Source organism: Myotis davidii, unplaced genomic scaffold, assembly GCF_000327345.1.
Source record: "Myotis davidii unplaced genomic scaffold, ASM32734v1 scaffold821, whole genome shotgun sequence".
NCBI lineage: Eukaryota > Metazoa > Chordata > Mammalia > Chiroptera > Vespertilionidae > Myotis > Myotis davidii.
The window spans coordinates 2,614,812-2,630,211 of NW_006295269.1; the positions used below are offsets into that span (position 1 = coordinate 2,614,812).

Here is a 15,400-nt window from a genome sequence, read left to right on the forward strand (position 1 = left end):
GCGGTGCCCAGCCCGTGCTGACCGAGCGCGCTGCCTGCTGTGGCGTCCACCTGGCGGCTCCTCACAGCCCCTTCTTGTGGACACTCAATTGCCTGAGTCATGCCTCCACTGAGATTTGAACATACGTACAATAATACTTAGTGTTTCAAGATAGCAACTAGAATTATTTCATTTGACAAGTCTTCCCATGTAATTTTGGTATGTTAAGTAGGCCAAATTAGTTTAAAACTTCTCTTTTATAGGGAGAGAGAACAAATGTTTGAGGCATTATAGGGAGTAACCCAAAGCCATTTCCAGGTTAAAAAAAGTCTCCATTAAAAACCTGGTCAAACATACTTGACCAAAAAGATCATATATCACTGTGACACAATATTAAATTACCCGTTTACTCAAAGTGACAATAAAAGACCTCAGACTGTTGGTAGCTTAGGCGAAGGGCTAACATCTCACTCGCAAGGTGATTCATGTGGGGCTCCCGTTTCTGAAGGACTGCAGAGCTTCCAGCTGAGTGAGATGCTTCTCAGTAGGGGATGGGGACACGCGCGCGCGCACACACAGACACAGAGACACACCTACAGTCACAGACACACAGATACACACACACAGACACAGAGATACACCTACAGTCACAGACACACAGACACACACAGACACAGAGACACACCTACAGTCACAGACACACAGATACACACACACAGACACAGAGATACACCTACAGTCACAGACACACAGACACACACAGACACACACAGACACACACAGACAGAGACACACCTACAGTCACAGACACACAGACACAGACACACAGTCACATACAGATATGCATACAGTCATAGACACAGAGACACACTCACACACACACTCACTGCTGCCCACCCAGGACCAGCACCCACGAAGTGGGAGGCCGACCTGGGTGGCCACGCACATGCTCACTCAGGGCGGTGGTGGAGGGCTGCTGCGGGCGCCGCTCTGCCTGTGTGGTCGGCTGGAGGTGGCTGCAGAGCTCCACCTTCACAGACGCTGGCGCAGACACGTGCCGGTGGAGGCTCTTGTGGAGGAAGGCCCGCAGGGCTGGGGACGCAGCCCCCTCGGCTCCCTAGAGCCTCTCAGGGCCCCCCAAGGGCGGGCTCTGACCCGCAGGCCTGACAGGCGTTAGACAACCAGGGGACGCCCACTGCTTCTTTTCCCGAAAGTGACACTAGAAAGTAGCACGGAGGAGGCAAGCATCGGGGCAGACAGCCTCCAGCGCCACCTCCTGGGTCAGGGCCTCAGGCAGGCGGCTACAGGCCACAGTCCCTTCCTGCCACCCAAGCCGTCACTGAGTGGGGCCGCTGCCCAAAGGGTCACCGAGAGGGGCTGCCACCTGAATGGTCACTGAGAGGGGCCACCACCTGAATGGTCACCGAGAGGGACTGCCGCCTGAATGGTCATCAGCCTGGCCTGTGACCTCTCACAGTCTGGGACTCCTCGGGGGATGACCACCTGCTGGCATAGGCCCGTTCCCTTGGGGATTGGGCCTAAGCTGGCAGTCAAACATGGCTCTGGCAGCCTGGGAGCCCTTGGGGATGTCCACTTGCCAGTAGGGAGCAGACCTAAGCTGCAGTTGGACCTGTTCTGGCAGCCATCAGCCTGGCTTGTGGCTGGGGCGCCACCCCCCCGTCAGAGGGACTGCTGCCTGAATGGTCACTGAGAGGGACTGCTGCCTGAATGGTCACTGAGAGGGACTGCTGCCTGAATGGTCACTGAGAGGGACTGCTGCCTGAATGGTCACTGAGAGGGACTGCCGCCTGAATGGTCACCGAGAGGAGCTGCTGCCTGAATGGTCACGAAACGAGGCCACCACCTGAATGGTCACCTAGAGGGGCTGCCGCCTGAATGGTCACCAAGTGGGGCCAACACTTGAATGGTCACCAAACGGGGCCACCACCTGAATGGTCACCGAGAGGGGCTACCACCTGAATGATCACCGAATGAGGCCACCACCTGAATGGTCACTGAGAGGGGCTGCCGCCTGAATGGCCACTGAGAGGGGCCACCAGGTCACCGAGAGGGGCCGCTGCCTGAATGGTCACTGAGTGGGGCCACCACCTGAATGGTCACTGAGTGGGGCCACTGCCTGAATGGTCACCGAGTGGGGCTGCTGCCTGAATGGTCACCGAATGGAGCTGTCACTCACACAGAAGCCAATGCTGTGATGTCGGCTGTGGAGAAAATGGAGACTTTTTGGCAGATATTTGGGCAAGGAGGCGGGAGGCGAGGCTCAGGTCTGAGTCCCTGACCCAGGCCCGGTGGGACTTTGGGGGTATCAGCACCAATTCTTCCTGGAAAATGGACTTTTGCTTCTGAAAGGTCCCCGATTTCAGGTTCCGGACATGTGGGCCCTTGGAATGGTGCCGTGGGGACAGTGAAGGGTTCACGTGTGTTCTGGGGAGCCGCCTGCTCCAGGTTTAAACTTTGGGTCTGGGACTTGTGAGACCTGGGAAAGGATGTGCAGGGCTGTGCGGTCCGTCCTGCGCTGAGCCTCTGGGGCATCACGTACAGGGGCACAGAGCAGTCAGGCTCTGGGGAGGAGCGAAGGCGGATGGAGACCTGCACCTAAGCTGAGGAGGGCCAGCACAATGTAAGGGCATAGTCAGAGAGGCTTTGTAACCGTCGGTGTGCATCTGTGTGCCACAGGCACGAGACACAGGACACAAAGGGCACAGGACACAGGACATAGGGTAGAGGACACAGTGCACAGGGTACAGGCACAGGGCACAGGGCATAGGACACAGGCACAGGACACGGGCACAGAACACAGACACAGGCACAGGACACAGGGCACAGGACACAGACACAGGACACAGGTACGGGGCACAGGGCACAGGGCACAGGACACAGACACAGGAAATAGGACACAGACACAGGAAATAGGCCACAGGCGCAGGCATTTGTGAAGAGCCGGGAGTCACAGTGTTGGGTTAAGGGGCCTAATTCTCAGGGACATAGAAACCCTGGCTTTGATTTTACTAGTAGGTTAATTTGCTTTTTTACCCTCTGTTTGCTAAAAGAACAATTGTTTTTCTGTGTAGAAATATTGAAAATGTTTTTCTGCCAAGAATTCAGTATTTCCAGAGGATGATGTCCAATGCACTAATGGTTTGTCTGAAATGAGAAAATGGATAGGAAGAAAATTCTTAACATAATGTCTGGAACCAGTAAGGGCCCAGGAACTACGGGCTGAAACTGGAGGGAAAACTAGCAAATGGTAGTAGTGAGAGCTGGCATGAAGCCAGCCTCCCCCCACGCCCTCTGACCTGAACGGGTCTGAGCAGCCTCAGAACCAGCCACTGTGAACTCAGGGAGGTCATGTGTCCAGGGGCGCAGCCCGCACGGGAACTCAGTGAAGGTTAGAGCAATAGACCTGAGGCTGTTTAGTACCTGAAAAATACTTTATACGGGAAAGAAGAAATTGAGGACTCAAATATAAGTAAAACTGGGGAAGGAAAAGAAATTTCACATGTTTCTGTTGCATTCGCAGCTCGTGAACGCACTGAAAACGGTCTCCACATTTGAAGTCCAGATTGTCGATTACAAATATAAGTAAGTGACCAGCACCCTGGGCAGAGCTGGTGTCTGCTTGGATGCGTCGGGGGGGAGGAGGGTTTCGGACTGGAGTGCTGGCCCCTAGGCTGGTAGGGGCATCAGAGGCCAGGAGGGAGTGAGACGGGCACAGGGCGAGTGCTCTGCGCTGTTCCAGGCCTCATGTTGCTACCTTACTATCTCATTTCTCTTTCTTTCTTTTTAAAAATCTTTATTGTTGAAAGTATTACATAGGCCTCCCTTTTCCCCCCATTAACCTCTTGCAGCCCACTCCTGTCCCCGCTGCCCAAGGCCCTCACCACCACATTGTCTGTGTCCACGGGTTATGAATATATGCAAACAAGTTCATTGGTTGAGCTCTTTCCACCCACTGACCCCACCTTCCCTCTGATGTTCAACAGTCTGTTCATGCTTCTGTGTCTCTGGGTCTATTTTTAAAAAAATATATTGTTAATGATTTCAGAGAGGAAAGGAGAGGGAGAGAGAGAGAGAAACATCAATGATGAGAGAGAATCATTGATTGGTTGCCTCCTGTGTACCCCCTACTGGGGATCGAGCCAACAACCTAGGCACGTGCCCTTAGACCGGAATCAAACCTGGGACCCTTCAGGCCACAGGTCAATGCTCTATCCACTGAGCTAAACCAGCCTGGGCACTAGGTTTATTTTTATTCATCAGTTTATGTGGTTCATTAGATTCCACATATGAGTGAGATCATGTGATATTTCTCTTTCTCTGACTGGCTTACTTCGCTTAGCATAAGGCTCTCCATGTCCATCCATGCTGTGGTGAATGGTAACAGTTCTTTTTTACAGCAGCATAGTGTTCCATTGTGTAGATGTACCACAGTTTCTTAATCCACTCATCTGCTGATGGGCATTTAGGCTGTTTCCAAATCTTAGCTATTGTAAATTGTGCTGCTATGAACACAGAGGTGCATATGTCCTTTCTGAGTGGTGTTTCTGATTTATTGGGATATATTCCTAGAAGTGGTATTACTGGGTCAAATGGGAGTTCCATTTTTAATTTTTTGAGGAAACTCCATACTGTTCTCCACAGTGACTGCACCAGCCTGTATTCCCACCAGCAGTGCACGAGGGTTCCTTTTTCTCCGCATCCTCGCCAGCACTTGTTATTTGTTGATTTGTTGATGATGGCCATTTGACAGGTTGCGATGGTATCTCATCATTCAGATTTGCATCTATCAGATGATTAGTGACTTTGAGCGTGTTTTCATATGTCTCTTGGCCTTCTGTGTGTCACACTTTCGAAAAGTGTCAATTTAGGTCCTTTGCCCATTTTCAAGGATTTTATTTTTTTTTCTCCTTTGATCTCTTTGGTAAACCATTCTTTGTTTGATAGCATGCTATGTAGTCTCCATGTATTTGATTGTTTTTGAGCATTTTTATTGTAGCTGACTTCTAATTTATGCTATTGTGGTCTGAGAAGATGCTTGATATGATTGTAATCTTCTTGAATTTGTAGAGACTTAGCTTGTGTCCTGACATATAGTCTGTGTTTGAAAATGTCCCATGTGCACTCAAGAATGTATATTCCATAGCTTTGGGGTAAAATGTTTTGAAGATGTCAATTAGTTCCATCTGATCTAGAGTGTTATTTAGGATTGCTGTTTCCTTGTTGATTTTTTGTGTAGAAGATTTATCAATGATGTTAGTAGGGTATTAAAGTCCCCTGCTATGATTATATTGCTGTCAATTTCTCCCTTGACATCTCTAGAAGCTTTTTAAAATATATTTGGATGCTCCTATATTGGGTGCATTAAAGTTTACCAGGGTTATATCCTCTTGTTAGATCGATCCTTTTAGTATTATGTAGTTACCTTTGTTATCTCTTGTGATGGCCTTCATTTTGAAATCTATTTTGTCAGATATGAGTATTGCTATTCCAGCTTTTTTTTCTTTTCCATTTACATGGAAAGTGTTTTCCGTCCCTTCACTCTCATCCTGTTTGTGTCTTTTGTTCTGAGGTGGGTCTTTTATAGACAGCATATAGTTAGGTCATGTTTTTATATCCATTCAGCTACCCTCTGTCTTTTGATTGGAGCATTTAATTCATTTACATTTAAGGTTATTATTGATAGGTACTTATTTATTGCCATTTTAATTCTGTATGCCTAGGTTTCTCTCTCTCTTTCTTCTTCTCATTACAGCAGTCCCTTTAGTATTTCTTGTAATGCTGGCTTGGTGCTGGATATAGTAATCTTGGCTTCAGATCTTTGCTTTCCATTACCTTGAGTACTTCTTGCCATTCCCTTCTGGCTAGTAGAGTTTCTGATAAGTAATCAGTTGTCAGCCTTATGGGAGCTCTTTTGTAGGTAAGAGTTTGCTTTTCTCTTGCTGCCTTTAAGATTCTCTCTTTGACTTTAATTTTTGGCATTTTTAATTATGATGTGTCTGAGTGTGGGCCTGTTTGGGTTCTTTTTGCTTGGGGTTCTGTGCCTTTTGGACTTGTGTGACTTTTTCTTTTACCAGGTTAGGGAAATATTTTGCCATTCTTTCCTCAAACATGTTCTCTCTTCCTTTCTCTCTTTCTGCCTCTTCTGGCACACCTGCTATTGAAATATTGTTATGTTTCACATTGTCCCACAGCTCCCTTAAGCTGTCCTCCTTTTTTGTAATTGTTTTTTCTTTTTGGTTTTCTGATTGAGTGATATTTTTCAACCCTCTCTTCTTCTTTTTTATTGTTGCTGTTAATCCTCACCTAAGGATATTTTTCCATTGATCATTTAGAGAGAGTGGAAGAGAGAGGGAAAGACAGAAACATTGGTGTGAGAGAAACACATTGGTTGGTTGTGCCCTGACCAGGGCCTGGGCCGGGGAGGAGCCTGCAACCAAGGTACGTGCCCTTGACCAGAATCGAACCTGAGACCCTTTGGTCTGCAGGCTGACGTTCTATTCACTGAGCCACACCAGCTAGGGCCAACCTTGTCTTATAATTTACTGATTCGATCCTCAGCTTCCCCTAATCTCCTCCCAATGTGTTCTTTATTTGTGCTATGTCATTCTTTTTAAAAAATATATATTTTTATTGATTTCAGAGAGGAAGGGAAAGGGAGAGAGATAGAGACATCAATTATGAAAGAGAATCATGGATCGGCTTATGCTATGTCATTCTTTATTTCTGTTTTCAGAGTTACTATATCTTTTCTCATGCTGTTGAGTATTTTACCATCATTATTCTGAACTCTATATCAGATACATTTCTTTTTTTTTATAAATACATTTTTATTGATTTCAAAGAGAAAGGGAGAGGGAGAGAGAGACAGAAACATCAATGATGAGAGAGAATCGTTGATCAGCTGCCTCCTGAATGCCCCCTACTGGGGATTGAGCCAGCACACCAGGCATATGCCCTTGACCAGAATTGAACCTGGTACCCTTCAGTCTACAGGCTGACACTCTATCCACTGAGCCAAACCAGCTAGGCCCAGATAAATTAATTTCTTTTTTTAAAAAAATATATATTTTATTGTTTCAGAGAGAGGAAGCAAAGGAAAGAGAGAGAGAGAAATATCAATAATGAGTCTGCAGGCTGATGCTCTATTCACTGAGCCACACTGGTTAGGGCCCAGATAAATTTCTTACCTCCATTTCATTTATCTCTTCTTCTGGAGAATTCTATTGTCCTTTCATTTGGGGGTTGTTTCTTTGTCTTCTCATTTTGGCTGCCCGTTTGAGTTTGTGACTATGTGTTAGGTAGATCTGCTACACCTCTCAATTACTAGTGCAGGATAGTGTCAAATGCTGTTTCTACTGATTAAACCAGGCAAAGACTCAAAGTTTCCTAAGACAGACTGCCTACAGACTGATAGGGTTCCGTCTTGAATTTCCCTCAAGCAGTTGTCCACAGGTGTGGTGAGAGTTTTTTTCAACAGGGTGGGGCAATTGCTTCTCCCTGGAGGCTAATTGTTATTCTCAGTCTCTTAATGGGCATCAGAACCTCCAGTATGGTGGGGCAAGGTGTTTTCCAATAGGGTGGATCAGCTGTCTTCAGGCAAGGTCGCCTCTATAGAAAATGTCTGTGTGAGAAAGATGACCTCTGAAGTGTGAGGGAATGACTCAGCAAAGGAAACTGGGGTGTGTGCCTTCTGAGCTTTAACCCTACAACCCCCAATCTTGGATTCTACTCACTCAGCTACAGTCCACTCTGCCCTCCCTCTGCCGGAGCACAGGGTGGGTGGCTCCACAGGAAATTTTGTACATTGGCCCTTTAAGAAGGTGCCTGGATTTCCAGCTATCTCTCCCTGCTGGCAGGCAGCAATCCTACTTTTCACAGCCAGATGTTATGTGGGTACCCTTCTCAGTTCTGGTGCTTTCTGATGGGGGGCCAGCTTGGGGATTAGATCCCAGAGTTCTCAGTGGGAACCCCCCACAGCTGAGATACCTCTCTGGAATTTCAGTTGCTATCTGTGGGAGCCTGGCCATCGTTTTTGTGCCTCCGCCTCTCCTACCAGTCTCTATGTGGTCTCCGCTTTCTGTTCTCAGTTATCAGGGTTCTCTCCAGCGAGTCTTCCATTGATTATTCAGGAAGTTTTTCTGTATTTTAGCTGTAATTCCAGTTTGGTCCTGGGAGCATGTCCATGCAGCATCCACTTACTCCGCAGCCATTTTTAATCTCTTGGCATTGCTTTTAGTTCAGAGTTTTGTGTCTTTCAGCGTCTTGAATTCAAAGGACACTTTTACAACCCTAGCGTGCATAAAATTGTGGATTTGTCTGTTGCAAAGGCAAGAAAATGCTCAGTGGCATTGGGACCATTTTAGTTCTTTAGAATAAGTCAGCTCACTCAGGAGGAATAACTTTCCTGCTAAAACTCCTTTATCACCAGGGAGTAGTCTTCAGTTTGTGCTGGTGTCCCAGACATCTCTTCAACCTTCCCTAATTTCTCTTTTTCCTTGAGAGCAGGCAGATGGGCTTAGAGGGTTGCCTTGCAATGATAACTACCTTGATTTGAATAATGCTTTTTAGTTTGATTATATCTATTTTTTTAAAATATATTTTTATTTCAGAGAGGAAGAGAGAGATAGAAACATCAATGATGAGAGAGCATCATTGATCAGCTGCCTCCTGCATGCCCCCTACTGGGGATCAAGCCTGCAACCTGGACATGTGCCCTTGACTGGAATCAAACCCAGGACCCTTCAGTCCACAGGCCAACGCTCTATCCACTGAGCCAAACCAGCTAGGACTGATTATATCTATTTTTACAATTTTGCTTATGGCCTGTGTTATTAGTTTTCCACTCAAGACAGCTATAAAAGGTTCCTTCTAAGATAAATGCATTTAAGTTTTTAAAGAGTGTTTACTTGGGAAAAATGTAAAATTATTGACTCATTAAGTTATTAAATACTGGAGTAAGGCTTGAAATTGGCAAAAAGATCACGGTGGAATGTGAATTAAATCGGGAAAGACACTTGTATAAAAATTGTTACTATGGGTCATGAGCTCAGCTGGACTTAATACTTTGTTCTTTCCATCTGTCTTCTGTATGTTCACAGGGAACTTGGGTTTTTAGATCAGCTAAGGATCACCCATAACACGGACATATTTATTGGAATGCATGGAGCTGGTCTTACCCATTTGCTTTTCCTTCCGGACTGGGCTGCTGTATTTGAACTGTAAGTACTTGGCATGGTTTTACATTGCCGCGGCTCACGATGTTCTTTATGCATGCCGAGACTTCCGCTCAGCTCACCCAAAGGCTAAGTACTTAATCCTTCCAGGGAAGTCACACCCTATCGGCATTTGTAAAGAAAAAAGACCTAATACTAAAAATGAGAAGGCTGCAGCCTGCCATTTCACTTAGCAAGCAACCACCTGCTCCTCCCTGTCTCAGCGGAAGATGTGACTCTGGGATTTCTTTTCTTTTTGCTATTGTTTTTGATGTTGACTCTGTTATAGAGTCCCCCATTTGCCCCCTTTGCTTCCCTGCACCCTGTTGCCCTGTCCCAGGCCTTCCCCACATTATTGTCTGTGTCCATGGTTATGCACATGTGCATATAAGTTCTTTGGTTAATCTCTTCCCGCCCTGCCCCTTCCCTCTGAGAATCGTCAGTCTGTCCCATGCTTCTATGTCTCTGGATCTGTGTTGTTCTTCAGTTTATTGTGTTCATTAGACTCCACATATGAGTGAGATCATGTGATACTCGTTTTTCTCTGGTTGACTTATTTCACTTAGCATAACACTCTCCAGGTCCCTCCATGCTGTCTCAAAGGGTAAGGGATTTTTATGGTTTTGTGACTTACATTTAAGTCTTTTATCCATTTTGAGTTTATTCTTGTGTTTGGTGTAAGTTGGTGGTCTAGTTGCATTTTTTTTTGCATGTATCTGTCCAATTTTCCCAGTACCATTTACTCCATTGTATGCTGTTGCTTCTTTTGCCAAATATATATTTTTTAATTTAAATTCTTTATTGTTTAAAGTATTACATATGTCTCCTTTCCCCCCCCATTGACCTCTCCCCAGCTACTCCCAACCCCCAGCACATGCCCTTATCCCTCTACTATCTGTGTCCATTGGTATTGCTTATATGCATGCATACAAGTGCTTTGGTTGATCTCTTACACACTCCCCCTCTCCTGTCTTCTCTCTGAGATTCGACAGTCTGTTTGATGCTTCTGTGTCTTTGGATCTATTTTTGTTCATTATATTCCACAAATGAGTGAGGTCATATGATACATATCTTTCTCCGACTGGCTTATTTCACTTAGCATAATGCTCTCTGGGTCCATCCATGCTGTTGTGAAAGGTAAGAGTTCTTTCTTTTTTACAGCAGCGTAGTATTCCATTGTGTAGATGTACCACAATTTTTTAATCCACTCATCTTCTGATGGGCACTTAGGCTGTTTCCAAATCTTAGCTGTGGTGAATTGTGCTGCTATGAACATAGGGGTGCATATATCCTTTCTGATTGGTGTTTCTGATTTCTTGGGATATATTCCTAGAAGTGGGATTCCAGTGGTCTTTTGCCAAATATTAATTGACCATATTGCCATGAGTTGACTTCTGGACTCTGTTCTGTTCCACTGACATATATGCCCATTCTTGTGCCAGTACCAGGCTGTTTTGATTACAGTGACTGTGTAATATAACTTGATATCCTGTATTGTTGTCCCTCCTACTTTGTTCTTCTTTCTCAAGTTTGCTAAAGCTATTCGGTGTCTTTTGGGGTTCCATATACAGTTTTGGAATATTTGTTCTTAATCTGTAAAAGATGCCATTGGTAGTTTAATAGGAACAGGTCTTTTACCTTTTTGGTTAAGAAAAACCTACAGCCAACATTATACTCAATGGGCAAAAACTAAAACCATTTCCCTTAAGATCAGGAACAAGACAGGGATGTCCGCTTTTACCACTCTGATTCAACGTAACATAGGAAGCTCTGTCACAGCAATCAGACAAGAAGACATAAAAGGCATCCAAATTGGAAAGGAGGAAGTAAAACTGTCATTATTCACAGATGACATGATATTATACATAGAAAATCCCAAAAATTCCACCAAAAAACTACTGCATCTAATAAATGAATATGGCAAAGTAGCAGGATACAAAATGAATATCCAGAAATGGGTGGCATTTTTATACACTAATAATGAACTCTTGGAAAGAGAAACTAAAAAACAATCCCATTTATTGGTGAATATGGTTTCTTTCTCGGGGTTCACTCCCCTGTGCCTCTCCAGCTGGGCGTCGCTGACACTGGGCGTGATCAGTGTGCTGCGAGAGAAGCTGTGTGTTGCACACCCATGTTCACAGCAGCCCAGATGTGGAAGCCACCCATACGCCCACCAGGGGATGGGTGGGTTACAGAATGTGGGCTGGACACGCAGTGGAATATGACTCACCCTGACAAGGAAGGAAATCTCGTCACATGCCCACATGGCACAAGAACAGGCATATATGTCAATGGAGGACATTATCTGAAGTGAAGTAAGCCCGTCACAGGAGGACAGATACTGACTTCACGTACAGGAGGTCCCTAGAGGGTCGTATTCGCAGAGACAGAAAGGAGCTGGGTGCCAAGGGCTGGGGCCCAGGAGGAGTCGGTGTTAAATCGTGTGCGTTTGAAGCTGGAAGTTGCTTACACAATAATGTGAGTGTCCTTACCGCTACTGAACTGCACGCCTGAATGGCTAAGGTGATACATTTTATGTATGTGTTTCCTACCACGATTTTTAAAGCATGAGAGTGTGAAAGCCTGTGCATCTCATGAAGAACCAGCTCCAGCACAAGCCCTGCTCCTGTGAGCTCCCATGTGCTCCCTGCTCCTGTGAGCTCCCATGTGCTCCCTGTTCCCATGTGCTCCCTGCTCCTGCAGGTTCCCTGCTCCCATGTGCTCCCTGCTCCCTGTTCCCATGTGCTTCCTGCTTCTGCAGGTTCCCTGGTCCCTGCCTCTTGTGTGCTCCCTGCTCCCATGTATTCCCTGCTCCTGTGTGCTCCCTGCCTCCCACAGGCTCACTGCTCGCACAGACCTTGAGGGTCAGGGTGGACATTCTGGTCCCTGTGCTCTGCCCCCGCAGCTGGAGTGGAGACATGCCTTCTCTCCCGGGAGAGTTCCACACCCGCCTCATCTGTAGGTCTCCTATCCTGATTGTGTGGTTTCAATATAAAAATGAGCTGACTCACTATTTAAACAGATGACTGTTTAGAAAGAGGTGCCAGGAACTTCCGCACCACGCAAGACGTAAAAAATTCACTCGTTAGAGAAACAGCCAGATGATTGTGGATTTGATCTGTCTTCATTTCTCTTAGAGACAGAGGGGGGAGGGAAGCGGGGGGACGGGAGGAAAGAGAGGGTCACTGAGGCAGCCCAGGCCTTGGACTTGCCCTGGCTTCGCTGGCTCTGTGACCTTGGAAGTGTTACCTGCCCCAAGGCCACGGCCATGCCTGCAGAGACGGGTATTATGAGAATATGGAATTCTTGGTCAGCCCTGTTGATAAAGGTCTGTCTCCATTCCATTCTGTTTTTTAAAAGTTAATCTAGTTATGAGAATATTTTAAAAGTACAGGGTGGGGCAAAAGTAGGTTTACTGTTGTCCATATGGCAATGAATATGATAATTAATAAATGAGAATACAAGAATAACTGTTTCACGTACTGACCCCTGTACGCCTGGGTTGCCCACGGTAGCCTCCCTCAGTCTGGTTCATGGTGCACATGACCTTTGAGAGAACCCGTTTGGAGGTGCATTTTTTCCCAGAGAACTGTGGGCCGGACACACACTGCAGCCAAGCCTCACATGTGGCTGCCCGGCCTCAGGTACAACTGTGGAGACCAGCGCTGCTACCTGGACCTGGCCCGGCTCCGCGGCGTCCACTACGTCACCTGGCGCAGGCAGAACAAGGTCTTTCCTCAGGACAAGGCAAGTGAAATGGCGAAGCGCCCCTGCTTCTGCTTTTCAGTTCATGTGAAGTGTGTAGTTATGAATGTGAAAAACTATTGCTCAGCTTCAAAGGAAAATTGTTCTCTGGAATACTGAGTTGTATCTCATATTTGCAGATTGGAGGAAGAGGGTATCCACTCGGTATCTTTAATGTTAATAAGAAAATTTCATGAAATTTGGGCCTAGAAAGGGCTATTCAATTGCAAATCAGAGGGATCAGCGGACTGGAGACCAGCAGGCCAAATCTGGCCCCCCACCTGTTTTTACAAATAAAGTTTTATTGGGACACAGTATGAGTTGTCTGGCTGCTTGTGCCCTTCCATGGCAGAGTTGAGTCACCGTGACAGAGGCTGCGGTCCACAGAGTTAAAATAGGTGTTCTTTGGACTTTACCAAAAACTATTTGCTGACTTCCGAGGGAGGGCGCAAATTAAGACTGTTGCTTTGGCCAAAGGAAACTAATTTTTTCCTGTTCAGAAAACCACATCCTCTGACTTACAGACCTGTGTTTTGGTTTGGTTTTCCAGGGCCACCACCCTACTCTGGGGGAACATCCGAAGTTTACCAACTACTCCTTCGACGTCGAAGAGTTTATGGCCCTTGTCCTGCAGGCTGCAGAGCACGTATCGCGACACCCGAAGTGGCCGTGGAGGAGCAGACGAGACGAGCTGTGACTGCGGCTGTCTGCAGGGGGCGAGGTGGACGCTCCTCCAGCCTCTCAGACCGGCCTCAGGGCTCTGCCTGTGGGCTTTACACTGTTTCGTGTGACATTTGCGTCACTGCTCTTTGTCAAGATCCTCTTTTTGTACTGAAATGACTTTTTGAGTTCAAAAACTGGCCATGGCTCGCTGAGGGATTGAGTTTTCTTCTTCTGGGATCCAAGCACTCAGCTTTCTCAGCGTCAGAATCTGTAACTGGTTCTGTGAGACACCTCAGGGTGGTTCATTCTAGAGACTCCACCTGGTTATGATGTCGGAGTAAATTCACCATGGCCTTTATTTGTCATAATTTATTCATAGCACTGCTTGTGGTAGGAAAGGAAAGCATGCAGCACCCACACACACCCACCCCTCACACCCACACATACACTCACACACCTACGCACACACACACTTACACACATGTACCCTCACACTCACACATACACCCACACACCTACTCACACACACACTTACACACACCCACCCTCACACCCACACATACACTCACATACCTACACACACACACACACCCTCACACATACACCCACACACCTACTCACACACATACACCTACACTCACACCCACCACTCACACAGTTACACTCATACACACACCCACACACCCATGCACTCACATACATCCCCACTCACATCCACACATACACACACATGCACACCCACACACACCTACTCACACACACACACCTACAGTTACACCCACCACTCACACATAGTTACACTCATACACACACCCACACACCCATGCACTCACACACATCCCCACTCACATCCACACATACACACACATGCACACCCACACACACCCATACACACACCCATACACCCACTCTCACACACACCTACACACACCCACACTTACACCCCCACATGCACACCCACACCTCACAGTCCACTCACACACAGTCACACATACACATACATACACTCACACTCACACTCCTTACAGCCCTCCCCACACAGGTGCGAATCTCAGTGCTGGGCCATTGGACGCACCTGCAGGTGAATGTGCTGTAAGCAGATCAGCTGCACGCTGTCCGAGCCCAGAGCCCCGCACTGATGCCCTGCTGTACCTTTTCGGTCGCCCGTCGGTCATAGGCGCCAAGAGCCTGGATGAATCCTGTTGCTGTGCTAATTTATAGTCACATATTTCATATGCAAATCAGGCTTCCCACGACGCACTGCCTGTGATGAACGCACACCAGCAGGTTCTTTAGGACTGCCTGGGACCTCCAGCGGGCTTGCACGGCTCCTTGCTGGGGAGCATGTCTGTCCAGCCCTGGTCTCCGGCGTGGGCATGGCAGCCGCAGTGCCTGTGTGCGTGCCCCACCCTCTCCCAGGAGAAACTGTGTCCAGTATTAGTGCAAACTTCCGATGAGCCCCATGGAGAGTCTTTCCTATAAAAAGACACGTGTGCATCATCCATTTCAAATGCAAAGAAGCCGTAGGAAGTGCCGTCGACGGAAGAGCATGTCTGAAGTGCAGCCCATCGGAATGGGACTCATTTCTGACTGTTCATCGCTTGCTTTTGCAGTAAACAATCGTGGGCTTCTCTTACTGCAAAATGTGGTGTTTCCATTTTATTAGCAACTGACTTGCCTAATGTAGAGGCTGGTGACTTCTGTTTTGTAAAGTCTACTTTTAAAAATTAGCAGATTCCAGCAGAGCTAAGAACTTCTTTACATTTTAGAGTTATTAA

The 15,400-nt window shown here is 46.8% G+C and overlaps 1 protein-coding gene and 1 long non-coding RNA gene across 3 annotated transcripts in view; one reads left to right on the plus strand and one right to left on the minus strand.

The window, feature by feature from the left end:
* The window catches only part of EOGT (EGF domain-specific O-linked N-acetylglucosamine (GlcNAc) transferase), a 42,476-nt gene extending 28,496 nt beyond the window's left edge, over nt 1-13,980 (plus strand). The window contains exons 12-15 of one of the 2 annotated variants that reach the window (XM_015567948.1): nt 3,521-3,582; nt 9,099-9,218; nt 12,860-12,962; nt 13,510-13,980. In XM_015567948.1, coding sequence (XP_015423434.1) covers nt 3,521-3,582; nt 9,099-9,218; nt 12,860-12,962; nt 13,510-13,656 — 432 coding nt within the window. In that variant the 3' untranslated portion in view covers nt 13,657-13,980. Of the gene's footprint in view, nt 1-3,520; nt 3,583-9,098; nt 9,219-9,323; nt 9,571-12,859; nt 12,963-13,509 lie in introns of those variants that run through there. The other variant, XM_015567949.1, reaches the window with a different exon arrangement.
* LOC107184119 lies at nt 13,977-14,199 on the minus strand. Its single transcript, XR_001514941.1, has 2 exons — nt 14,158-14,199; nt 13,977-14,052 (listed from the first exon to the last, which is right to left on the minus strand). It is a non-coding gene; the product is annotated as an uncharacterized LOC107184119 (long non-coding RNA).
* Nucleotides 14,200-15,400: the final 1,201 nt, after the last annotated feature.